This window comes from Coturnix japonica, chromosome 9 (genome assembly GCF_001577835.2).
Source record: "Coturnix japonica isolate 7356 chromosome 9, Coturnix japonica 2.1, whole genome shotgun sequence".
NCBI lineage: Eukaryota > Metazoa > Chordata > Aves > Galliformes > Phasianidae > Coturnix > Coturnix japonica.
Genome location: NC_029524.1, coordinates 8,679,407 through 8,703,076, shown reverse-complemented (window position 1 = coordinate 8,703,076; position 23,670 = coordinate 8,679,407). Strand labels below are relative to the sequence as shown.

At 38.8% G+C, this 23,670-nt stretch overlaps 1 protein-coding gene across 1 annotated transcript; it reads right to left on the bottom strand.

Annotated features, from left to right (window-relative positions):
• Positions 1 to 474: 474 nt before the first annotated feature.
• On the bottom strand, positions 475 to 23,610 carry GRK7 (G protein-coupled receptor kinase 7). The gene is made up of 4 exons (XM_015871490.2): positions 20,420 to 23,610; positions 19,236 to 19,673; positions 7,777 to 8,048; positions 475 to 4,511 (listed from the first exon to the last, which is right to left on the bottom strand). Exons 1-4 carry the CDS (start codon positions 21,020 to 21,022, stop codon positions 4,169 to 4,171), a joined length of 1,656 nt encoding a protein of 551 aa, XP_015726976.1. The 5' UTR covers positions 21,023 to 23,610; the 3' UTR covers positions 475 to 4,168.
• Between the last annotated feature and the right edge of the window lie 60 nt (positions 23,611 to 23,670).

Here is a 23,670-nt window from a genome sequence, read left to right as displayed (position 1 = left end):
TTAGTCACAGACTTAGATATTCAGATGAGAAAAGTGCTACATATAATACCAGAAGTTAAGAATGCAACAATGTTCTCAAGACGAGACCAGAAGCATTTTATTTCTACAAAATAACACTGACAGACTTTATGTAAAGTTGCCTGACCTGACGCTACTAGACAGCCTGGAAATTACACACAGGTTCCACTCACTAAGTCCATTTACAGTGCAATAGAAAGGTAAACTACTTGCTGCAACACAAGCAGCTTTTATTGACTAGCTGAGTCTTTGTGACAATACAGCCAAAAGTACAGAGCCAGAGTACACAAAGCTTTACTGCCACTAATAATCTTCATAGAACAGAACCACAGAATCATTATGGTTGGAAAAGACCACTAAGATCAACGAGTCCAACCATCAACCAGCCCCCACCATACCCCTCAGTGCCACATCTCCATGGTTCTTGAGCAACTGCAGGGACAGTGACTCCACCACCTCCCTGGGCAGCCCGTGCCAGTGCCTCACAACTCTCTCTCAGAATATATTTTTTCCTAATATCCAACCCAAACTTCCACTAGCACAAGTGAATGCCAGCACCTCTTGTGCTACTGCTGTTGCCTGGGAGAAGGCTACCTTGCTGCCACCTCCTTTCAGGGTGTTATACAGAGAGCAGCAAAGTCTCCCCTGAGCCTTTTCTCCAGACTGAACAAAACCAGTTCCTTCAGCCACCTCCTGTAAGACTTGTGCTCTAGACCCTTCACCAGTTTCATTGCCCTTCAGTGAACAATGACTTAATCAGGTTAATACTAAAACTTATTTTGTCTCTTTGGGCTCAGTGAGACTGGTGGCAGTACTGATACCTGGGAGGGCAGCAAAGAAAGTTTAGACTTGAGATACAGTGGAAAGTGTTTCCTTTTACATTCTCTATTTGCTAGTGGCCTTTCTTCAGCATTGACCAGGGTAATGTACATGATGTTCTCATAAGAGTAGACTTCAAGCTATTATGAACCTCCCATTTCAGCCTACTTCAACTAAAATTATCAAGTACTTCTAATAGCAGTAGTATGTAAAACAGGGCAGGAAAGACAGCACCATTTGTCTTATAAAGCACCGTAACAAAAGTCACTACAGAGTGACCAGGGTACTCAGTAGCCTCTGAGGGATGGCATTTAATCCAATAGAGTTCACAATTTAGTTTTTCAGATTAGATTAACACTTGAAATGCATTTTATATGCCTGGAAAAGAGGCAGACAAGTATGGTGCCATAAAGCTGGCAAAGGAGGAGAAAGACAGCCTGAAGAAAAAAGCAATTTCAAATTACATAATTTACTTTTGCCAGAAGTATCTCGCAACCTCAAGATTATTCTCCTCCCACAACTTCATTCCCCATTTTCTATTGTAAACTATCTACCCTTCTATTATAAAATGACTTGGTCGGTTCTTCTGACTTAGGTCCTGATCTCGCACAACTGCACAAACATTTAAATTTACTCACACAAGTAGTTTCACTGGCTTCACTAAGACAGTTGGTCGTAGGTGTAAACCTTTCAGGACTGCTGCCTTTGGTTTGTTAAGGTGAAACAAGATGTTAAAAGTAACTGTGTTCCTGAAAGTGTAACAAAGAAATTTACAGTAACAGAAAGAAGCAAAGAATCATGCATTTCAATGGGTCCTTAAAAGAAACTGAAATTCATTTTTAAAAGATACATTGAAAATGCTAATAGAAATACATTTATAACATTTGTTCTGTTCTACTTCTTCACAGTGCAAATACAAATTGTCCATGTACTGAAACAGAGAACTGCAGAAAATGGAAACCAATAATGACAAAATAACTCATTTTCTGTTCTGCAATACAATGCCAAATGGTGCATTATCAAACTACTTATGTGCTTCTTCCAGTGATTCATGGAACACTTAACATTATAGCATCTCACTGATAAAGATGTTGCTGGGATTTATTGACACTGCAATTGTTCAAAAATTAGGTAACAAAATGTTATGCACAGATGATATCCTGAATTCACAAACCTCAGTGTTGCAATATATTTTGAAAACCACAGTCTTGCAACATCTGGCATCACAGGGGATATATGACTAACATCACATTAAATTCTGGTTCTATACGTAACTTCCCTCCGTATGGGAACATCTGTATATTGAAAAAAGTCACTTATGTGCTAGAAAAAACTATGGCCAAATCAGAGTGCTGGTTTATGGCCTTAGAGAAGCTGCGAAGTGGCATCTGTACGGCTGTGAGATGTAATGCAGTTCAGGACAAAAGCTTGATGCTTTATGCCACTGGCACCATTAGGCCTCTCCCAGCTGTAATAGCACTGCTGTTGTTGAAATGTATACGTAATGAACATTTCTGCCTGAGTTTCTTGAACTAAGAAATATTTTAGCTTAATATCACCCTGACAGATCCACACAGCTATCTTTCCTCTCAACCTCCGATTATCACAACCTTTCAGGATCATCCTTCCCAATTAAAACCCCACGTCAGAATTCAGTTTATATCCTTTTACACCATTTGGCAGAAAGTCTCCTTTCCAAAGGCAGACAATTACAGATTCACAACAATCTCTGAACAGAATTATCCACTAGTGCTAAATAACACCCTTTGTCATGATTTTTTTCTTTCTTTCATTTGAAAAACACAAAACGGTGGAAAAGCAAATTTAAAAGGAAAGAAAAGAACAATTATTTTTCAGCTTAATCCTCTCTACAGAAAATGAAGAACAACACAACGTATTTCCAACACATTACTTAGCTGTGACTAAAGCACTTAAAATATTTAATACTAAAGATTTTTTTTTATTATTGCACCATTTGGAATGAGGTATTAGATTATTAATAATCAATAAAGCTATGTTTGCACAACACAAATAATTATAGAAGACAGCTTATCTATTATTACTGCTCTTTCTGAACAGGCTCAGAGTCTACACAAAATAAACAGCTGAACTGAGGAGGACGTTTGCTCTATGAAAAATAGAAAGAAGTATCAGCAACCTCTGTGACTCAAATAGTTTCTATTTCCACCTTAGTCAATGGAAACTATAGCTAGACAGATGACAGTAAACAACATACATAATCAAATTTAGAAGTTGTTAGAAAAAAAACTACCACCTATTAACTTCTTACTGAAGAAAACAATCAGATGTGACTCACAAGTAATAGACTTCAACATTAGCAAGTATTCATTTCAATGCTTTCTATCAATTCTATGTAGAGTGACATAAAATTAAAAATAAAAAATGCCTCAAAATTTGCATAAGAATCAATGAATGGCTGAAGATGAAGGTATCAACTTGCATATATATATTCTATATTTGTGACTGAATTAATATCTGTTTTATATGAAAATATATTTCTTGTAAAGAGCCAGTTACAAATTGCTTTAGTCTAGTTGTAGTTTAATTTATCAGCAAAATACAGAAATATTACCAGGAGACCTGATAAAAGATTGAAATTGATTGTCAAAAAGAATGGATATTCAGCTATAAATACATAATATGCTTAATAAATGCTTTATACAATTAAATTGGTGCATTCTTCTCTTCATTCTGTTAAAATCAGCTTTAAAAGAATTTGATCCTGCAGGTCCCATTCTGTAGCCACCCTTAAAGCCTTCTTTTACATTGAATGACAATCAAACCAACCAAAAATCTAACAGAAATTAGGAAAACAAGACTGACTGGTAAACCAATAAGCATCCAGATTTGACATAGTATTTGAGCTCCATTATCTATCATTACCTGAAAATTAAAAAGTCCTGAAAACTGTAGAACAAAGAGGAAAGATTAGTAGAAATAAAAAGAAAATAGACAGAAAGACAATAAATTATTGTAGTCAAAATGGTAGAGTCAGTGGAGAGTCATCCAAAGGAGATGCCTCTTCACTCTATGATTGCTTTTTGTATTTCAGGATTTCTATCATTCTAAGATCCTTAGAGAAATATGGCCCTTCTTCTTGATTAAGTCTCCAGTAAAACAAAATAATTATCTCCTTTGCTAGGACAAAGGAAAATAATATGGTTGGTACAGTTTGTCATCTACATTTCCTGTCAATGCCATATTACACCGATTAGTTCTTCTTAATCAGATGTGCTGCATTTCTGAAGCAGTGTCAGAATACGGAAAGTTTCTGAGGTTGTTACTAATCTTTTCAGTAACAATCTGATATTTACAACAACAAACAAACTCCTGACTTAGCTTCACCTCCATTTGCATATCCACCAGAATCTACCCTGTTAGGATCATTCAGTTCTTCAAACAGTCCAGTTTCAATGATTTCTTCCTGCCAAGGTATAGGGACAGCACCCGTCGCAAATTTTTTGAAGAACTTCTTGTCTTTGTCATCAAACTCAATCCCTCGTATTTCAGAGAAATCAGCAATGTCTGCAACATCTTTGGCATAGACAACTGATGGATCTGGCACAAATGGAGGGTCAATGAGGTTTGCCTCTAGCCTGTGAAAATTTATTGTTTTGAAGAAGCTGTGCTTTCTTGGGTCGTCATCTTCATTTCTGCAACAAAGCAAAAGATTGTTAATTACTGCAGTATTTTGCTCTCCAGCAGATACAGTCACACACAGCTCAAGCATATTCAGCGTTGCATTGAACAGTGTAAGCACAGCTAAGCAGCCAAAAACAGCCCGATCCCATTATTAATTTCTTACCTCTCAAGGTAAATTAGTCTGGGCAAGGTACCACACAAGAGCAGCAGCGCTGCTTCTGGCAGTACACTGAGATACACATAGCCAAAGATACACCAGAACTGAAGAGATTGTAGGGTGGAGATAGTAAGTATTGGACTGACTGCTCAACAACAAAAAGTCAAGTGGTTGACTTAAAAGGATAAGAATATCTAGTAAATTCCAGACTGGGGTGGTCTGGTTTAATACATCTAGGGACCGACGGATGTAAAACAGTCTGAGGAGGAAACTGACAAATGGCATTTGTTCTGTTAATTTAAAGCAACTATGCATTTACATTAAAAAAATTCTGCAAAGCCCAGTTAAGTAGCTCTAGCAAGTCAGTTAACTGAACTACTCTTACAAGTACAAGAGCAAAAGGACTCATAAATTATGGCATCAGCAAGAGTATGTGCACTTCTGTCAAAAACACAGTTTTCTAAAAGTATCTTTAGAACCAGGAATAAAATCCAGACACTGTAAATACAATATATTTAGGTACACTTTAAAAAGAGTAACTCAGGGATGACATTTGATGTAACAGAAACAGTGAATTCTTTCACTGTAGCATATCCTACAAGCTTGCTATGAGTCTAAGAATAATCTGAGCCTCAACTGTACGGTCATTAAAGCATGATCCATGACCACAGCGTTAGATTTGCACATTGCCCATAATGTAACTCTAGCACCAGGCCATACAAAGTTTGTATTTAGAATTACTGTGAAAAGAGAAGCAGGGGAGATCGCTACACTTTTTTCATGGCTATGTTGTTGTTTTGTAGTAGTTGTTTTTTATTCGTGGGTCTTGAAAATGATAACGTAAATGAATGTACTTTTTTCTGAATTTCAGCAAATGGTCATTGCTATTGTTCCTATTGTCTTTCTCCATTTTCTTACAAAAATACTTAGCAAAAAATGTTTAAGTGCTCAAGCAAATCTTAGTCTTTTTATCACTGTAGATGTAAAGAAGCACCATACAAAAGTAGCAGATCTGCACAACCACAGAAAATCTTTAAGACCTTACAATATGTTTACAGAACAGCTTCTCTGGCTTGCCTCTACTGCCATTTCCTAATAAGCCTCCCTGCCATGCTTCTGGCCTGCCTTGGTTGTAATGAGGCACAGCTGAGATGAAAACGCCAGCTGCCTTTTTCAGCTCCCTTAGAAAACCAGATTTCTGTGCTTCTGCTGCCTGGTTTGTCTGAGAAAGTCACCGCCAACCACTAAGAGCAGTACTCCACCATGACCACAGTGACAAGATACAGCCTGAAGAATGATAGATGCTGCCATCCTGGTATCCTGCCCAATGAAATAACAACATTTTCAACCCAAACGAGCTATATGAAGATAATTATTAAAATGTAGATTAAGACTCTGCATATGCATAATCTTGTAAAATCATCTTCTAGATTAACTAGCTAGTGATAATGCCATGTACTTGTACAGCTCTCGAGCTTGATGTGATTTATTTACATTTGCTGTTAGCCTGTAGGGCATTAGAGCTGCTGCTCAGATTAATTAGTGCCCTGTGACACTAGAGAGCTAATAGTGCCACCAATCCTATTAGACAAAGACGTACTCACAAAAATTTCACTTTATTTTGCTCCTCGTTTCTGTGACATAAACCAAAAAGCAGTAAATGCTGGGGAAGGCTCCAGTATGGATTACTGTGGTGTTTTTCTTCCTGATGTATTTTCTGTCACCACTAGAAACGTAAAAAGTTTAAAAACATAAAGCTACAGGAACGCCACCTACTGGAACCAACTGAGGCATCTTCCAACTAGCTGCAGATGAATTTGAGCTCTTCCTCTGTGAACTGCATGTTTATGTAACTTAGAAGAAAGAACAAATGAGCTCATCTAAACTCTGTCAGTTTTGTATTCCTCCACAAAAAAAAAAGAAAATCGCTGTACATGCAGGAAAACGCGGGCTACAGGGATGTCAATCCCCTAAAACTGGTTACTTTATTTCCTCAGTTAACCAATGGCATTAAGTCTTCAATAAAAAAGTGAGGTATTTCAAAAGGTCAGGTGTACAAATTAAAGCTGTCCTTGAGCAGCTTTAACTTATGCAACAGGCACTTATGTAGATAACCCAAGGTCTTATTGTCCTTATTAGAATTACAGTGCTAATCTTTACATAAGGATGAGCTGTCCTGAATAGTATCTCCCTATTTAAGACATACATAAATGCTTTTATTCTGTCATGACCAGACATGGTATATATGAACACTTTTACAACACATCTCAGTAACTGTATTGTAATAGGCAGTGCAATTTTTTATCCCTGTACATTTCTGATACTGCTCAGAATTAATGCAACAGCAACCAGGCAGAATAACTGTAGTTTGGCTAAGGAAATGAGTTTACTTAAGTGAATAATTTGTTGCTGCTTTTGCTTCAGACTTGTTGAATCAGACTTGACCAAACTGCTAAGTCAGGGACAAATCCATCGCTATTCATCAACTCAGTGCCACCAATGAAGTCCCCAAATCCACTGTTTCACACAAATGTGTGCCCAATATTCTTCTCTCATTTGTTCCTGGAATGAGTCAGAAAAACCAGGAACCTCTACAAGACTTTTTTAAAGCAATTGAGTAAAAAGAATAGTCTCTTCAGCAAGAAGGCAATGACGTAGCCCTGTAAGTTAGGCATCTGCAGGGCAGAAAATCTGTACTGCAGATCTGGATTTCTGCCCACATAATTCCTGTAAGTGATAAAGCCAGAAACCCTGCATTCAGTCTACATTAGCACAGATTCACGTGTCTACTTAAATACCGTCTGCTTTTAGGAAAGGAGATGCAAGAGAAATGGGCAACTCCCATCTCCCAGAGCTGCAGAGTCTGATCCCATAAAATACCAATAAAAGAACTCCTGTGAGCAGTCTGGGGTGGAGATGGACAATTACAGTATTGCAACAACATTCTTTATTTCCATTTTATCTTCAAAAACTTCCACCTCTCTTCATGGAAATGAAGGAGAAAACTCTGTACTCTGTAGAAAGGGTAGGTCTAAGCTAATCTTATGTAAAATGTTATTACTATTATTATTTGTGGCATTAATACAGCTTTTTTTCTGAATGTGAGAAATAAGGCATACCTGCTTCCTAAACGATTCTCTGGTTTCTTAGCCAAAAACAGTCGGCAAATATCTTTTGTTTCCTCTGTAAAGTTGGCATGTTCAAATTTCACCTCATCTTCCAGAGTTCTTCGTTTAACCTCATCCTTATCAACCTTTTCTTTGAAATTCTTGAATGGTGTTCGCCCAGCAATCATCTCATAGATGCTACATCCCATAGCAAACCAGTCCACAGGATAGCTGTAACTTTCTTCCTTCAGGATTTCTGGAGCCATATAACCATTTGTCCCAGCCTACAGCAAACATACAGACAGATTTATTACACAATGTGAGTAATGACATTCAAAGAATTAAATATAGTTTTAAAAATATTAGTAACACAAATGCTAAGTTGGTTTTGTATCTGTAAACTGAGGAACAACTGTGTTTTAGCACATGGACTATTTCTGTCCTTAAACATCTTAGCCCACAGAAAATCTTTTAAATGCATTCTTCAAAGGTGAAACGTCTACATAATTTTTGCATAAAGGGGTTTCTTTTAAAATTAATCTTTATCTGACTTCTTTCATCTTAGCGTTTTTCCTGCTGAAGAACACTTCTGGCTTTGTCTTGCAAACACAACTAGTAATCATTTTGAAAAGACTGAAAAAGGACCAAAAAAAAATCAGGCAATCTTCTGCCCCCTCCCTGTTCAGTGGTTACAACTCAGCTCCAACAAGAGGATTGTTGCCATGAGAACATTCTCCTGGAGCTGGCAGCCGAGCTGTGGTGGGAAGTTATCAGTCACATTCCCTGCTGTCTTCTGCAAGGAACTATGACCATCAAGGGCCAAGAAAAACTCTTAAAACCATTGTATGAAAGTAAACCAAAGATAATTGTAATTAGTACATTACTTACATTTAGGTGAAAAACTAGTTCATAGTGCTTGACTGGGAAAAGCTCTCTGAATAAAGGAAAGGACTAATCAAGCCTCCAAAAGAAGTGGTGACCACTCTTTGAGAGGGGAATTCATCTGCTTTCTACCAGTCGTATGCCTGGCACATCCCCAGCTGGGGGACAGAGTCCACAGTATTCAAAACAGCTCTTGCTGCCCCTCTGGTAAGCAGTTCTACCTGGATGGATGGGGAGGTGAACTTCTCTATACAGTTTCTGATGCACTGTTACATCACTCAGGATATGAAATTTCAGTCAAAGCATTTTCTCAACTGACTCTACCACATCTAATTCTAGACCCTATTTCATGTATTTACCAGATTCAGCTAACACTGATAACTATGTCATTTGAACTTTATCACCATTTGAAATGAAAATACAACGCTCGTGTAAAATCCCCCTGGGTGTATTCAAGATGGTCACCATTACTACCACCAGAACAGTCAGTGACAAAGATTCACTCTGAAGCAAAATAGAGTGAAAAAGGTGTAACTAAAACTATAGTTCATCCGAGCAAAATATGTTTGCGAAAAGAATAATAGCCCAAGAGATGAATTTCAGTTTACGAGTCATGTCTCACTATGAACCTCAGCTCACGCCAGTTCATATGATGGCATATTTGCTACAGTAAGTAATGTCTGCAGGAAGTTAGTTTTTTTAGAGATATAAAGCAAAGTCCTTAATTTGATCGACGCATAGAAGTGAAATGAGAAAAAACAAAAATATCAGCAAGGTTGAAAGCAAAAGGAAGGGTTAAAAGTGAACTGTTATCTCCCTCAGTAAAACCACAGAAGTTCAATGGAGCCATTACAGCAGCCCAAATCATTCCTCACATAATTTATACTGTTTGCATTGGATTCATCTAAGTTAATACTGAGAGATATCCTGACAACATTCAATTTTTATGTGCAATTACTTTGCCACACAGAAAGAAGAAGCGCTCCAATATGGCCTGCAGAACTCTGGCCCATCTGGCCAAGGATCAAGAAAGCTGGAAGGGAGTGGAAAGGCTGAGAAGAGTTGGGAAATGTTGGTACAGAAGGACAGAGACAGCTCATAGTGCATTAGGGAACACAGACACTGATTACGCTTCTGGAATATTTTTGCTTCTTGTTCTGGGAAGCAATAAATGTTCTTAGCTTTCCTGAGATGAACTGGTTTTAGGGCACTAATGCCTTGAACAACTGATAGATCACAGTATCTGCGGCCAACAAGGTGTCTCAGCAGAGCTACCTCCCAGACGGTCTCTTCCTTTCTTTCCCAGTTGGCTTTTCAGAAGAAAAAGGTGCCAAGATTGCTCTCTTCCATATGCGTCTTCCACATATAGCCTTCAGTAAGTCACACTATAAAGAACACTGTGATTTGATGTGATCACAGACTAAAATACCACATGAGAACATCTTAATAGAAAACAGAGATGTATCAACAAAAGCTTTCCTTTGAGATGGTGGATGGGTTAAGAGTGTGAATAAAAACTGAATTTACAACATTCTAAATTTGGTATCACTGAAATCTTCTGAGCTGTTACAGAACTGATCCAACTCCATCTGAGAGAAAGCATGAAATACATGTTGTTCCTCTGGTATGCCCAGCTATTGCAGGTGAGCTGTTTTTCTGATGAACATTTAGCACAGCTTGAACCTAAATTTAAAATAAATCTCTCTCCACCCTGAAGATTATTGCTAGTTCTAGGATTGCTAGCAAAGGAATAGGCTGAGAAATAGCAATCTAATATAATATGATGACCCCTAAAAACAAACAAACAAAAACAACAAAACAAACACACAAAAAGAAAGAAAAAGAAAACCTAAAGAAAACCCACTGGAAACAGACACATTTCACAGGTACTGAACAGTGATTTTTAAGTGGGAAGAACTACGTATCTCAACTTATATACATTATATATATAAGTAATATGAAAGAAAAAAAAAGGAAGAAAAAAAGCTTAAATTTTAGTCCTTCACCCCAAGCTCAAAATGCAGAGCTTTGACAAATTATTTCATTTGGGAAGAAGGTTGATAAAACTTTAAGTATTTAAATGCAGAACAAGTAACACAGAACTTTTTCAACCCTTGGAGCTGAAAGAAAAGAAACCTTCTGAATGAAGACTTACTTGTATCTTTAAGGAGTAGAAGGCACTGGAAGGAAAATACAACCTCACATCCCTGCAGTATCATTACTAGGAACATGTCAAAACTCTTATATTACAAGGAAAAGAGATCCTGTGGCAGCACGAAGGACAGCCTCAATGACTCAGGAAAGGTTTATTTAGGCAGGTATGTAAGGAGCACATTGTCAGCCTAGTGAATGGTGCTGTAAAACTGTACAACCCTCACTAGGAGCTAAAGCATTTGATAACATCCCATAGAAGGCGGAATCATATGCCCCTGCAAACACACACAGCTTTTCCAAGTTCAGTCAATGCAACGCTGGCCATTTTTTGCTTACTCTCCACCTAACACTATCTTTTGTTATGATAAGCAGAATGCTTTATTCGCATACACTGTCTGAAATACAAAAAATATTATTGTTCTGTTAAATACATTTTAATGTACTTGTTTTTGACAAGGATTAAACGATCCACTTCCCTCAATTCTCCTGCCTTGAAAACAACCCAAAAGGCAAGTTTTCAATAATCATTTAAAACATAATGACCAAGTGTTGTCCTTAGATACATTAGCACAGACATTACATTAGGTGGAATTATTGCTTTCAGCATGCAGCTGAAATGAGTCATCTGAAACGATACCTTGTATCTTTAGTGAAATGTGATTCTGTATAAATTTTTAAAAGGCCACATAATTATAGTCTATGAACAACACAAGATGAGATCCTGAGAAGCACTAAGTGCGCTGGGTTCCCAGGACAGCTGAGGGTACTTGGGCTGCCAGCAGAACGTGGTGCACAGTGCAGCTTCTGCCCCTACATCCCATTCAGCTTACTGTCCCAAGAAGGAAAAGTATTCTGAACAACATCGTTATCCCAGCTTCTTAAAAATACAGCGAAGAAAGAAAGAGAGCTGTCTAGAGTTTTCATTATCACGGAAACAGGCAAATGGGGAGAAATGGGATTTAGATCCCTCTAGCTTTTCCCACAGATCTCTGCAAAACAAACTCAATTGATATCACAAAGCAAACAGTATAGCAAATCAGAATGACTGTCCTTTGTTTGCCATGGCACAAGAACTGTTGAACAGAGGAAAAAAAACAAGCTGAGTTTAGCTCTATCAGCTGTTTCCTGGGGCTCAGTCCATCCTTCCTCCAAGGGGTGCCTGACAGCTTTGTTCTCTCCTCCAGCTGTTCCTCTGCTCCATCAGCACTGCCTGAACACACCCTGCAGGAACGAAGCGACTCACCACAGAAAACTCTTCTCTTCACATAACTTAATGGGCCTGAGATGCAGAGAACAACTGATATTCTTCTGCCATTCACTTTGCAATGTTCCTTTCTCCCCCCAGAGTCACTGTGAGGAGAATTAGGCACAGAGTTCCTCCATGCTTTCTTGTCACACGAGCCAGCTGACCAAATGTCTAGGCAACTAACTTCTATAAGAACATTAAATCTGATCTAATTAGCACGAACTGCACCTCTGAAAAGTCTCGCTGAGCAAAGACCTCAACATACTGTTAATGCTTAGCAATGGGAAAGACTCCATTGACTTTCAGACAAACCGATGGGCTGCTGGTTCAGAAGAACACAAAGCACTCTGTTGAGAGAACCAGGAAAAGAATAACGATGGCTGTGAATCCCAAAGGCTCACATTAAATTCAACTTTGAAGGTTTTTCTTTCATTTTCTCAGAGGGACATAATTTTAGCTGGGAAATCTTGTCTGTCTTAACAAAATCCATACAGTTAAAACCAAAATGGGACAAAACCCAATTTCTGCTATGTAGTAGGAAAAAAGGAAACAAAATTTCTCTCTGGGATCAAAGTCGCTAACTGAATTTGTACAAAAAGTCCACGGCCATTTCTCATTAATTTGAGCTTGTATGACAGTGACCATTGATGTCATCACCATAAGTCGCACAAGTAAAAGAGAAAGCCTTGTGACAGGCTTTCCTGTGCTCAAACACAGCAGGAGAAAGTAGATGCAATGACAGTGTATTCTTCAGTTCAGCTGATGAAAACGAAAACGAAAGGGATAACGGCTTGAGAAGGACAGCTGCTCACTGACACCAACTGGATCTCTGGACTCAAGAGCATCTCCCCAGTGGCTCCCTGTGTGACCACAGGTACATCATGATCTTTGCCTCAGATCCCACTGCCAAACCCTAACGTACCTATCTTGTGAACTGCCAGAAAACACACGCTTTTACAGATAGTGAAGTAGTCAGACATTATAGGGATTGAGCATATGGGACAGGCAAAACATCTGGTACTGCCCCCCTAACTACACAATTAGTATACAACCAGTACTAGGGATCTGTACTATTCCTGTGACACAGTTTTCCTTCTAATGTTCTGTTTCTCTTTCAATTTCTTGTGAATATTTCCCATCTATAATGTGCAAAAATTGCTGCATTTCAGAGATAGGTATGCTTTTATTTTTAAAATGATTATTGAATATTATATAAAAAATAATAAAATGAGAAACATTCCATCCACTTAGCTCCGTATATATTTTATGAAGCTCTTTCTAATTAATGTTCATGCAGCACAAGGCATAGGTGGCTTTCTCAAAGAGAGGACATCAAAGAGAAACGTTATGCTCGGCACCTGCACCACGGAAGAACAGCACTGCAAGGCACAGGTAGCAGCACCCCAGCTAGCACAGCCTCCAGGTTAAGAAACACAAATGACAGCAACCCCTGCATGGCTGCTGCCACTGACATCCACAGGACTTCAACCACCCCTACAGATGAGTCCAGGAAGATTTGGCCCATACAGCCAAGTCAGGTCAAGAACAGAGTCATGTCATTCCATGTTTGTTAACTGGAACACTACTTGCAGTACGTGCAATTGTGCACATGGCCCACTATGAGCAGAAGCACGACATCCCTGCAACCTACGTTACAGCTCCTGCTACACTGCTCGTGGTCAGAGCTGTCAAAGGAACAGCTGAAAGATAAACATCATCAGCCAAACGCTGCATTTCTTACCCAACAAAACGCACATTACTGACTAAAATAAATCACCATTAGATGATTTAATCAAAGAGATCATTCTGGAAAGAACTGGCTAAAATTAAACAGTAGTACTTAGCACTTACACAGCATTCTCATCTTCCAACAGTTTAAGCTTTCTACCAGCTTTAGAAACTTCACAAGGAATCTCGTCCCTTGCTTTTTCATGGAACATACTGCAGTATTTATTAACCATGAGACGAAACCAATGAAGAAAGATGATCAAAGTCATGCAAAGTGCCTGGATGCTGTGTTACAAAAAGAAAGAGAAGCTATGTCAGGCAGGTGGCACACCTGGTACAGGAAAACTATCCTGTTGGGATATACCTGACAGCTTGGGAAACACTGCATTCTTGTCACTCCAATGTACTTTCTGCCCCCTCCAAAACTGCAGGATGCAGAAAGTTCTCACAAAATCATTTTTGTTCCCTTCATTCTCAAGTGCCGATGGCAGCCACAGCAGTAAGATTCCATTCTGTAAAGTGTGTGTTTCAGGAGAAAAAAAAAAAAGCAGCAGTTTTCATCATGGTAATGCACTTCGTAACTGTGATTATCAAAATTCTTAAGAGCAAAGCCCCTCCAGTTAAATATAATCAGTCGCACTTGTGACACATCAAATTACATCAGGTATGTGGTGGTTCTGAAACTGTAAGATCACAGCAACGGTTGTTAATTCCAAGCAAATGAAGAGCTGCCATTTTTTGAAAGCTCGAAGGAAGAATTTTTTTATGGAACTTTATCTAATAAGGACGTAAATGTGACCATGATCAGAGGGCAGCTGCAAAAACGCTTCGTTATTTCTCATCTTCCAGCTCTGAACCCTTCTCTCCATTTCTCAACTGCCCTGAAATGAAGCTGCGAGTTTCAGGAACATCTAAATAGATTTCCTTTTGTTTTCCTAAGAAATAGAATCTTACAATAAACAAACATACAGGAGGGCAAAAGGACATTTTGAGTAAGAATTTAACCAAAACATGTTTTTACTATAAAAATATTATCATGTCCTTCAAATATATAAAACATAGCACAGGAAGACCAAGGAGCCCAAAACCTCTGCTGATACAAGTGCATTTTTATGAATATTATAGAAATATTTTTATCTTGTTTTATTTTATGCTGATATTCTTTTCCTGTATTCAGCCTCCCTGGCTCACACGCACCTTCTCCACAGAACTTCTTAACTGACATGCAGCACACATGAAGGTATTAGAAGAAAATGCTTGCTCTTTTCTCACATTCTCAGGAAATCAAATACTGCTAATCCTTTGGATAAGGGCAGGAGCATTTGACTCCGACACACATCAATTACAAGACGTATAATGCGAAAAACTTGAACAGACCTCCAGAAAAAGCACGCTCAGTCACACTGTTCAAACAGAGAAACTTGGTATAAGACATGGAGACTCCACACTGCCATCTTATGCAAAAAGAATTAGTTCCAAATCAGCCATAAGCATTTAGCAAGCTCTTAAAGAAACTCTTTTGCTCATAATGAAAAAAAATCATTGTGATATCCACCCTATGAACATTACAGTTTCTCAGACCAGATTCAACAAAACCTCAATAAGTGCATTTGCACTGACAACCCACATATGGTAGTCAAATAAGTACACAGCTAGACAAAAACACCTTGCTTAGGTAAAAGCCAACTTTGAAGGCTCTCAGTTTCTCTTTGTAGCCTATTTCAACTTAAGAAAAAGAATATCAACATATAAAAAGGGAGTAATTTTATCTCACAATCCAGCTTTATACATGATATCATCAAGACATCAGAACAGATGTTGCAGGCACACTTGTATGGAAAGTCATGTTGATATTTCCTAATGGCCTGAATAATTTTATCAACTCAGACAAATAGTTTATGATTCCAGGGCTGTCAGTAACAGCTCTGCCTGACTAAGTGAGCATATACACATTTCTATATGGAGAGCTTAGGTATGTGCACATACCTGAGAAGAGAGGGGAAAACCTAGGGCTGGGTATCCAATAAACTCTTTAAAAACTTCTGCTTCTTAAAGTAGGGTAATTTAATGTACTAGAGTTACAGACAGTTTGTATAGGTATCTCCCAAATGGAGTATGTTTTGTGACAATACATAAAGGATACCGGAGCAGCTACTTCAATTAAGTTAAGCTTTAAATAATGACCTACAAAGTAGTTTTTCTGTAGCATAATCACACATTAAACTATTAGAAGACTTGACCTAAAATTCATGGAACCTTCCCATGTGCTAAGAATATAATCTTTGGCTGATAAACAATGCAGAAACATTACAGTTTCACTGAAATTGCCACGGAAAACTTGAAAATGTCTAAAACAGGAACTCATTAACAAGCCTATCACTGGTGCCCCATGCTAATCTAATCACCTAACAAGATTTACAAAGGGGATTTATGGATCCTCCATCTCATACATGGACGGTATGTATTGTACACGAGATGGTAGGAATTTTTATGATTTGAAGGTGAAGCTAATTTATCTTTTAATGGCTTCCACACTAATGAGAAGTACACTGGATTTTTAGAGTACATGGAAATATTGTATTTTGTAAAATCTTGAATGGAATAAAGAAAATGCTCAAGTAAGTTCATGTATTACATACTACTCAATCCTGCATAAGGATCAATGAAATTATTCACATCCTTTTACTTCGTAATATGTAGCAAATAACTATGAAAAAAGGCAAAGACAGCAGAAAACTGCTACTGAGTTTCACTATTTATGAATTATTAAGAGGTATTTTCTTAACAGCTGAGGTACAGTTGGTCACATGGAGCTGAATGTTTATCAAGAAGGTGTCTTGGATCAGGTGTCCACTTTGAATGCACACCGCTGAAGAAGTGATCTGATTTAAAACCAGACAATCATCAATGCATTTCAGGGCACTCTGCAATGCCGCCTTGAAAATCTAGTCAATTGCGGGCAAGTACACTTGACTCAATAGAGCAGAGGTGCTCAAATCTTCATAAAACCCCAGCTGACTTCAAGTACACAAAAATGTATGGACAAAATCTCCCCTTTTTGCTGATTTGATTTAGAAAAGTATTTAAATGATCTGACTTTTATTTTTTCCAAACTCAATTTGTAGAAGAGCAGACTATTCAGGCAGGAAGATACAGGAAAATACAGTTACTGAAACTGTTTTCTCATTTATATCTTCAAACAGATTATAAAGATTGCACACAAGGTTTTTACTCAACTAAGTGCACCTGGCTAATGTATCATTTAAAGAATTTTATTAAAACAAATACTGAAGGCACTCTAGAAAGAATATAGGCCATTAGCCCATTTTTAGAGTAATCAAGAAGAAAACTAAATCAAATGAACATTTACTTAGCTCCTGATGATATACAGAAGATATGAAGTCTTCCATTTTACTTTGCTTATCTACAAACTGTCACCCAGAATATGGAATCTGCCTTCTGGTGTTTGGCACTGCAGTCAGTACCTGGGGCACAAAACACATTTGCCTGGGAGGAACAGGCAGATATTCTGCTTTAGCTTATCTGCCTTTATAAAGCTGTGTCCATAAAACGGTGCAATTGATTATATTAATAAATTTGCCTCGGAACCAAAGGTGTCTATACAAATAGATTCTCATAAGGCTTTTAAAGAACTACTCAAAAGCTTCCTAGGAGATAAGAACTGCCCCCATGTTAGGCCAGAATGTAACTGCAATTAGTAACCAAATTAATTTAACAGCACCATTCTTACTTTCTTACATACACCAAATCTTGTAAAAGTGTTTTAGAGCTTCCTGTGTTCAATGCTGCTATAAATATTACTAATGACCAGCTCATATTTTGCAGCAGTAACTTTAACTTCCTCCTAATTACAACACAAAATGAGAAAAAAAAAATCATTATAATCTCTCTCATATTTCATGTTCTCAACAAAAACAAAGCTGAAATTCCTTCTGACACACTGCAGTCACAGAGTATATCTGCTGCAGTTCATACTCTGATTTAGTGCCCATGTAATGGTGAACGCTGCTACTAAAACCAGTGACCACCAACAGAACAACCTGACTTTCATAACTCTGTCATGGAAGGCAATGAGACACAACTATCTCGCCCACTGCTGCTTGTGAGATTGTACTGTAATAAGTACAAGAGGTCATGTATTTCTGAAAACATTTTTTTTCTTCCTTTACCAAAGCCCACACATTTCCAAGTAGTAAACACTGCCCCTGGACAAAAACAGATTTTCATCGTAACAAATGTATGCAACTGTAATTCGCAAAGCATAGTAAGGTTCAGAATCAAGAACACTCTGGGCTCTGATCAAAAGGCCATCTTCACAAACAAAACGTTACCACTGCACATAATTTCTACTTGAAAATCTGTCCTTGCTATCACTGAAACTGCATTTTCATATCTAAAACTATGCAGCCTCGTTTTAAAATCTCCCATTTAAAACATTCATCTGTATTATTTGCTAGCAAGAACTAAAAATAATCATAACATTTTTTAATGGTCAAAAGAAAACCTGTCCTTCCAAGTACAAATTGCTGTATGAAGTGATAACACAAAAGGATGTGTGTACCTTAAACACGATGGAAAATTTTACCAGCAAGTCCTCTCCATGCTACTCAATTTTTACAGCATTTTAAAGACGTGGGAAGTATAATTACTGCAGTTCATAACGTTGCTTCCATTTCTTCACATTCCTACTGTACTTGGCTCATTATATACATCTTTAAGTTCAGGACACTTCAGGATAAAAACAATTTTTACATTTCAGGATTACATCTTTTCTTTGTAAACCTCATGATACTGTTACAAATTGGGACTGGGATGACCACAGGCACAGCTGAGGTGCTGCACAGAAATACACTCAGTAAAACCCAGTTTGTTATCTCCCTCTGTCTTCCTACACATACACACAGGCACGCACATTTTCAAACTCCCATTGAGTCTGCTGATTTTTTCAGGAATGAATTTCTAGGGGGAGGATTCATAATTGCTTATTGTGCAGCACCACAAACACCCACAACGCCATCAGTACCACCACTCAGGAGAAATCTGAGATCTCAGAATCCTTTAGGAACAAAAACTGAGAATGGGATTCATCTCTCTAACTGATTTGCACTAAGCAAACTAGTCATTGGTTAAATCCCAGACCATGCACTATTACTTAAGCTGTGTTAGCATCTCTAAAACAAATGGTTCAAGTGCTGATCTTAAAAGAAACAACAGACGGAACCTGATTCTTCTGTTTTTGTGTAAGAGAAGTTGCTTTACTACATATAGCGTCCAGAGACATAATTAACCAAATCTTCTTACCACCTGTCTCTTAGAATGAAATGACCACGTAAGGTCTTTAGCAAGCAACAAATCCTGGGGAATTAAGTCTTGGACTCAACGCATTAGAAATAGAACAGCTTCCTTTCCCACTGCCCATGTTCAATGAATTCCTACTCACCCTCTGAGTGATGGATTTTCCCTCTTTGACTTGCACTGCCAATCCAAGATCAGACAGTCTGCAGTTTCCGTTATCATCCAGGAGGACGTTTTCCGGTTTCATGTCCCGGTAAATGATCTTCATGGAATGAAGATGCAGAATCCCACAGGTGATCTGAGCTGAGTAATAAATGACCCTGTTCAATTCTAAACCCCTTTGTCCTACATTGTAGATGTGATATTTCAGATCACCTCCATTCATGAGGCTCATGACAAGACACAGATGAGTTTTGCTCTCATAGGCATAAGCTAACGTGACTATGAAAGGGCTGTTGACCTTCTCCAGGATTTCTTTCTCCAGTAGTGCCATCTTCTCTCCACTTTTCTTTTTCAACCTTTTCTTATCTAGTTTTTTGCAGGCATACATCTTGCCAGTATTTTTCACCTGAATGGCACAAACCTAGAAGTGAGATGCAGATGGGAAAGTAAAGAAGCAGCGTTACACATACTGGTTAGAATATCAAGAGCAGTAATAGGCAGGAACTGAGGAATCACAGATGCCCAGCAGCAGACACTGATGGTACCTTGCATGGCTGAGCATAATAGCAGAAAAAGCAACGAAAAAGCAAGGATACAATCTGTTCTATTCTGAACTAGTATACAACTGTGGGAAGATCCTGAGGACTCCGACAATAGAACTGTATGATTCATTAAAATAAAGAAGGATCCATTCCCTGATCATCATAATAAGCAGCAAATACAGTTTGCACCTCTTCCTTCTCAGAAAAAAGATTATAATCTTATTCATATCTTTTTTTGGAAACAGAACTTGACCTGTGCTATTCCTTAAACTGTATGTAAGAATTATCTGGAAGAATATGAATTAGCACAGGCCAAAATAGTGCCAAGGAAAAAACTAACAATTAACTGTACAGACAGTCACGCCAGCTTTTGTATAGAAGCCTGTATCTTTACTAGTACGCATGCAGAACACAAAATTTTTAGGGCAGTTCTTCAATAACAGGCTTCTGGAGTCAATATGAGAGGAGATACAAAGTGAATTTCTGAGAAATTAACAACCTGGAGGCTAAAGTTCTGCAAAACTTCAGAATGTGTTTAAATTCATTACCAAGTTCAACATTCAAACCCACCTGCTGATCTCAACAGGGGAGAGATGACCCACTTTTGTAAAGGTACAGCTCTTACCTCTCCAAAGCCACCTTTGCCCAGCACTCGGAACTCATAGAAGTATTTATCAGTTACTGGCTGCTTCTCAAAAACTTTCCATTGGAGGAATTTGTCGTAGAAGGGGCTAGTCTGGAAGTCCTGGAAGGGCTTGCCTTGAAGGAAGAGTTTGGTTTCCTCTCTAGCCAGCTGTACAACATTCTCATAGTCTTTCTGAGCGGCTGCCTGGCATTTGCTGACTAAGTCAGAGCTCATGAAAGACAAATAATTTTTGGAGCCTGTCTTAAGAAAGTTGGTGATAATGTTCTCCATGGTACTGCTCTTGATGTTGTCCTCTGCCAACTCCCAGTTTGACACCTCATCCAAGAAATCCCTAGCCACCAAATATTCTGGAACTGTCTCTAAGAAGTCTCTGAAGAATCTCTTGCCAATGGGCTGCTGTTCACAGATGCTCTCGTAGTCAGCAGTAATGGACTGCCTAACCTCTCCACATTGATCAATCTTGGGCAGTGAGAGGCTCTTGCGTCTCTTCTGCATCTCCTTGGTGTCTCCCTCTCCACTCTTCCTGGCCTGCAGGTAGGCCGTGTTGGCAATCAGGTTGTCGAGCCCCCCCATGTCACACATCTTGGCAAGCTCTTGGGGTGGCAGAGCCTGGCTAGACAAAATCAGTAACTGGCCCAAGAGCTGAGCTGCAGCTGCCCTGCACTCCTTCCTGCTAGCGATGTGTGTGCGTTTCTCAAATGCACCAGAGAGACTAACTGCTTTTGCATTAAATACCTCTCAAGGATTTTCACTAAGTACCTTTAGGTACACGCACCATTTGTGGAAAGTGACTGGTAAGAGGTTTCTCTGTAAGGAGCTTGAGTTTGCTATCTATAGCTGAAGGATGACACCCTACACAAACCTCCTCACTGGCAGCACTAAAGAGACTCAGTTCAGCTGCAATTTCTCAGAATGGACCCTGATAACCTTTATATGTACCATGATCTCCTCTGTACATAGATGCTGGCTGCAGAAAACAAGCAATTACTGCTGTTTCTAACACAAACAGTACAGTCCAAGCCCAGTGGCACACCAGCCACAGCTAAGAGAAGCCTCTTGCGACCCTTGCTCTTGCCACACCAAATGCTATCAGACTCTGAGCTTCTAATTGTCACTCAGAGCTCTGAGGTGCCCCACTTCCAGACTCAAGTTACACTCAACAGCAACAACTCTGAGCTCCAAGATATTCCTGCAGACCTTGATGTCTCATGCCACTCCATCTGAAGGAATAGAAAGAGGATTACATGCAGAGGCTCAGATCTGCTGCTGCTCTAAAAATAATGATCCCTACATATGAAGCAGCATGGAGTTGTGAGCTCATTTCCTATCCACAGAAAAAGAAAAAACATACTTGAAATGACAGGCCAAATCTTGCCAAGGCATTCCAGATGATACTGTGGCCTCTCTTTACTTTCCTGCTGAGCTCGTCTTATGACAACAAGTGCCTGGATGACAAGGAGACAAGGTGGCAGTAGTGCATGGCTGAGGCAGCATCAACAAAGGCACAAAGCGGATTATAACCAAGTGAAGCCAAAATCCACTTGACTACATTCCCAGGGCTACCTACCAGGAAGTCTGTGCCCTATCTTTATCCGTAAGAAAAAATTCCTGTATGGCATCTGTTAGGCCCTCTTCTGCTGCAGTGTCTTGTGATTCGGCCTCTGAAAACAGTTTTTAGACATAAGCATCATGGGAACAGGTGAAGCAGTTCCATGATTTTTTCCAGGAGGACTGAGGAGAAACTACTCAAGGAGAGTTTCCTTTTCTTCTTTTTTTTTTTTTTTTTTCCCTTCTTTTGTAATTGGAGCAAGCTGAAGGACTGAATCACAGATACTTAACTTCAAGTTACAACAAGCAGTTCTCAAAATCATTACAAAAAGCCTTTCTTGGCTGCTTTCAGTCATTCTACTATCATGTAGTAGTGCAAGTATGAATTTGCTTTTTACTTAATCCTGTCTGCATTGAATCCATTTGACATGTAGCTCATGCTTATTCTCCACAAAACGGCATTACAGATGTGAGGGCATCTCTATCTGTGATCGAAACAGTCATCCATTGCAAGCTATGTGTATGAGAAAGCTGGGTACTCCACAGCAGTGTATTTGACACCCTTGCTTGCGTAGCATGTCTAATTCTGACAGCTGAATGCATGGATGGGGCAGGTGCAGGTTACATAAAGGGCTGAATGATACAACTCGCATGGCAAGGAAGGCTGGAAAAAAATAAATTAGAGGAAATAACGTCAAATTCAGTGAGTGATTCTCCTGAAAAAGTTGTCCACAGCAACACATGTCTGTAACAATCTGGGAACCAAAAAGAAAGGCGGAAAAAACAAAAACAACCCACCTTTATTTCAGGTCTGAAAATTCAGCAGGGTCTTTTAGCAAAACACCACCACTGCCCAAACATAGAGAAGCAGCATGACTGGCTGGTAAGCGGGCCGAACTTCAGCCTACACCAGCAATGATCACAATGAAGCAAATCAAGGAAACATGCAATGTTTATGCTATGTGCACAAGAAAGGCGCATTTACAGCTTCAAAAATAATTCTGCTCTATTGTTTAGAACCTTCTTTGATCTCTGTAGAACATGCACTCTAACATACAGTTCTTCTGCAAAACAAGGGCACTTAAAACAAATACCTAAGTGAAACAGTATCATCTGTGCACACAGATCTGTAATTCCAGTCAATTCTGAGAAGAATCCCGCTAGATTTGCTGAAATTATCCAAATCTACCCAGCTTTTATTAAACAGAGAACGACATTCAGGAGATTCTTCTGCAGTTATGATTCTCAGCTATTAGTGACACGTGAACAGAAAGCACAGTGACAATTACTCTGCTGCTGCCCATACAGTCCCATAAACCCCAGTAAAATGAAGGAGGAAGTTCTCTGGTGGGATCAGATAAAAGTAAAGACATTTTAGGGGATGGAACCCAGCAGAGAAAAATAAGTAGTAAATTATTTTCGTATCTGAGAAGATGAAATAGAAATTGAAAAGATGAAGACAAAATATCCACAACAAGCCAAATGCCATAGGCACCTCATTACTACTGCCATTTAAATGACAGACATCTCCTGGGATGCTAACAACGAGTGCAATTCGCTGACAGGGACACAAAAGCCCTATTTAAAACATACAGAACATTTTAAATACAAGATTACAACCATTAAACAAAACCCCAATAAACTCTGCATGGCAGTGTGATGACAAAAATCAAAGACTGCCA

Bases quoted from the DNA above. Each gene is read 5' to 3' on its own strand.
- GRK7 (XM_015871490.2), bottom strand. From the start codon at position 21,022: ATGTGTGACATGGGGGGGCTCGACAACCTGATTGCCAACACGGCCTAC. The intron at 8,049-19,235 runs GTGAGTAGGAAT...TGTTTGCTGTAG, and splicing joins GAAAATCCATCACTCAGAGG to GCTGGGACAAATGGTTATAT. The intron at 4,512-7,776 runs GTATGCCTTATT...GCTTTGTTGCAG, and splicing joins GAGAATCGTTTAGGAAGCAG to AAATGAAGATGACGACCCAA.